The sequence below is a fragment of the Sabethes cyaneus genome, chromosome 3 (genome assembly GCF_943734655.1).
Source record: "Sabethes cyaneus chromosome 3, idSabCyanKW18_F2, whole genome shotgun sequence".
Classification (NCBI taxonomy): domain Eukaryota; kingdom Metazoa; phylum Arthropoda; class Insecta; order Diptera; family Culicidae; genus Sabethes; species Sabethes cyaneus.
In genome coordinates, this window is record NC_071355.1 from 48,853,329 (window position 1) to 48,857,110 (window position 3,782).

Genomic DNA, 3,782 nt, shown 5'->3' on the forward strand with positions numbered 1-3,782 from the left:
AGTTTTGTAAGTTTCTGACCTTAGATTAGTTCAACCTTAGATGATTCATTTTGGCAGTTACGTAACTATGAAAGCATCCCAGGTAACCAATAAGCATCACCAATGCTATTCAAATATAGGCCAATAAGCATTTAAGTCGCCTTAAATGCTACTTAAATGCTGTCCGCGCCTGGACACTCTCTTCGATAGTCAGATAAACCAAACTGACTGAAGGTTGTGGACTGTATAAGAAACCAATTCGTCACTGGCTGCTGCTTGGCTTTTCGGTGTGATAAGGAACAATACGTCTCGACTAACACTATTTATTCCATCATAGTGGACTTATCGGTAGCAAATTGTAATTTCGACTGTGTGTGAATTGTGAGGAAGCGCCTCTTATATAGGTGAGCTGGTGCCGATAAAAGTGGATCAAAAAAGACAAATGATTAATTTCTATAGAGCATTGAATTCTGTTTGCCCACGCAACATACCGGCCTCCAATGGAATTCTAATTCCATTCAAATTAAACTAACTGATATAATATTTTAGAAAATTCAAGCTTACAATTCTAATTTACAAGTTTTAATATTATAAATATAATCTGGAGACTGGATCAGGTCATCTGTATTATCATCGAAGGTCCATCGAAGGTGGTGATCGGTCGATCGTAAATAGCACGAAATGTAGGCCTTGGATGGTGGGACGGACTTACCTCGTCGAATCGCTTGTTGGATGAAACCGGGACCACAGAAGTCAACACCTATAGTGCGAAACGCTCGGCCTCGGTTTGTTTGCCCTGTCGATAGCTGACCCCTCAGCTGGTTTTCTGACTGAAGTCGGACGTTGAAGCACCGTAAACAGTTTCGCACTTTCCTCCGTGCCAAGTTACGGTGATTGAAAGACCAAAACCGCTTCCAAATGGGCGTAAACAGTAGTTGGGAACCTTGCTTCATCCAATACAATCTGCGTAGAGTATTAGATTCTGAGTCGCTCAGTTGACTCAGCGTTTTATAGAATGGACTGCACAAGCTTCCTGAGATACAGGACCACTGACTATCCAACCGAGAACCGTTTGTTGCAATATTGGCTGCCCCTTTCCAATGCAGATTCGTCCACTGCACAGCAAACTGAAGAATAACTGAGCACCAATAACCATATCAATTTTTTGCGGTGAGGCGAAATGCGGATCGGCTAACATTAGATCCGATGGAATGTTCCAATGAGTGATATCAACTGCCTTTGCAGGCAAATCATTCGTGATCTTGGGTAGAATACTGAAAGTGAGCGTCTCTGCAAACGACGAGTCAACAGAGCTGAATGTGGCCACTGTATAGTGGGTACTGTCGACGGTGGAACCACCCATTCCGGAAATGGTCGATGATTTTTTGGATCGGTTCAATCCAAGCACTTGAACTATTCTCTCAGTGATAAAATTTGCTTCAGAACAGGAATCCAGCAGTGTTCGGGCGAGTGTGACCGTTCCATTAGGTCCGTAAACTTTGACTACGGCGGTAGAGAGCAACACGGGGGAATGCACAGCTTCAGTAACTAGGGATGCTGATAGGGCGGTGGTGGAGGTGGCACTATGACCAGCAGGTTTGAGGTGTGTTACGGTACTTTCTGGTGCACTATTCATGGTAGAGGATGGCGAGTCCACGGTATCAAATTGTACTTGTGATCGTGCATATCGATCACTGGTGGCGGTGGGGTGCAACAAACTGTGGTGCTTTTGGTTACATTTCCAACAAGGCTTTGATAAACAGTCGCGACTAATGTGACTGAATGAGAGACAATTCCAACAAAGCCTTTTCTTGCGCACAATGTCTTGTTTTTCATCGAGTGTCATACATTTAAAAGTTTCACAATCGTATATACGATGTAATTGGGTGCAAGCCGCACAGCGACTAGTACTAGCCTGTGACACAGTTGAAGTGTGAGCAACACACTGATGAGGCCTTTCGTTTGTGGTGGGATATACAGCTACCGTATTATTGTCTAGTGAAAGCAAAATTCTAGATTGTACATGGAGAAAACGTATCAAATCAGCATAAGTTGGAATTGTATCAGTAACGTCTCCCGTTGAACGTTCCCATTCACGTAAAGTAACTTTGTCTAATCGACTGCATATCATATGCACTAAAAGCGAGCTCCAAGATTCAGTAGATTCCCCCAATGTCGTTAGAATTTTCACGTGACGCTCAACTTGATCAACAAGAGTTAAAATCGTATCAGATGATTCCCGTCGAACTGGTTCGATTGCAAACAGCGCAGCAATATGGTTCTTTATCAGCAATCGTTTATTGTTAAACCGTCCTACCAGTAAATCCCATGCGATCTTATAATTATTAGTAGTGACACTCGTTGTATCCAAAAGCTTCTTCACAGGTCCTTTCAAAGCGGCCATCAAATAATGGAATTTATCGACTGGTGCAAGCTCATCGTTATTGTGAATGAGTGCGGCGTACGCATCTCGAAACGGAACCCAATTGTTCATATCACCATCGAACACAGGCAAATCGATTTTAGGTAATCGCACGACAGATGAACGTACGGGGCTGGGAATTGGCACAATTGCGGTCGGTACCTGAGTTTGCTTTCGAGATAGTAAAAAATCACGTAAGCAATAATACTTCTTCTCCATCTCATCCCTTTGTTTAGTGAGATCTAGTTTATTTTCGGCATCTTCATTTGCCAGCACCTCAACACTGATCGATGTGGTCATATAGCGATCAAAAAGCTGATCGAGGCGTAGGAGACGCGATTCTATTTTATCACAATCCCGTTGTGCATCAAAACTGAGTATGAATTGTTCAATGAGAAGAATAGAATTTGTGGTGACGGTCAGCGCCTTCGACTGTTCCCGTAGCTTCGACATGATAATTACGGGTCGAGAACGAAAATTTTGAATCTATTCCACTAACCACCGAAATCAATGCTAATCACTTCTGCACTCAGAATTTCCGAAAGCGCTTCGCAGTACACCTAATTTTTCCCACCGTTGCCGAACCACCTTCACCACCAAACCACGTGGCAGTATGCACTTTTAACTTCAGGTTTTCACGACAAACCCGTGGAAACGCAGGAACCACTTGGTAGCGGGAGAACGAGTGGGGTTTTTCGGCTTACCCGTGAACCGATCGAATGAGTTTGATATCACGTCACTTTTAACCAGTTTTTTAATTTTCAGGTAGAGTTTTTGCTCAATTGTTTGTTTGTTTGTTCAGAGTCCCACACAATTTTTCACTTTCTTCTTAGGATTCGGACGCACTGTTCCAAATCCATCGAGTCACCAAGCAGCAAGCAGTAGCAGTGTGCCGATTCCAATCGGCTGCTCCGTTGAGCGGGAAGGTGAGGGTTTGGGTACCAGCAAACCAAACTAATCCCAAAGCGATGCGGTGGTGGGAATTTCGATCGCACGATCGAACTGTCTTCGAAGCCAGATAATGAATCCGGCTCGAAGGACCAGAAATGTCCGCGCCTGGACACTCTCTTCGATAGTCAGATAAACCAAACAGACTGAAGGTTGTGGACTGTATAAGAAACCAATTCGTCACTGGCTGCTGCTTGGCTTTTCGGTGTGATAAGGAACAATACGTCTCGACTAAAACTATTTATTCCATCATAGTGGACTTATCGGTAGCAAATTGTAATTTCGACTGTGTGTGAATTGTGAGGAAGCACCTCTTATATAGGTGAGCTGGTGCCGATAAAAGTGGATCAAAAAAGACAAATGATTAATTTCTATAGAGCATTGAATTCTGTTTACGCACGCAACAAATGCTATTTTGGCAAAACATACAGCT

The 3,782-nt window shown here is 43.3% G+C and overlaps 1 protein-coding gene across 1 annotated transcript; it reads right to left on the bottom strand.

Annotated features, from left to right (window-relative positions):
- Positions 1-979: 979 nt before the first annotated feature.
- Positions 980-2,854, bottom strand: LOC128739557 (uncharacterized). Its single transcript, XM_053835050.1, has one exon. The coding sequence runs from the start codon at positions 2,852-2,854 to the stop codon at positions 980-982; it is 1,875 nt and encodes a 624-aa protein (XP_053691025.1).
- Between the last annotated feature and the right edge of the window lie 928 nt (positions 2,855-3,782).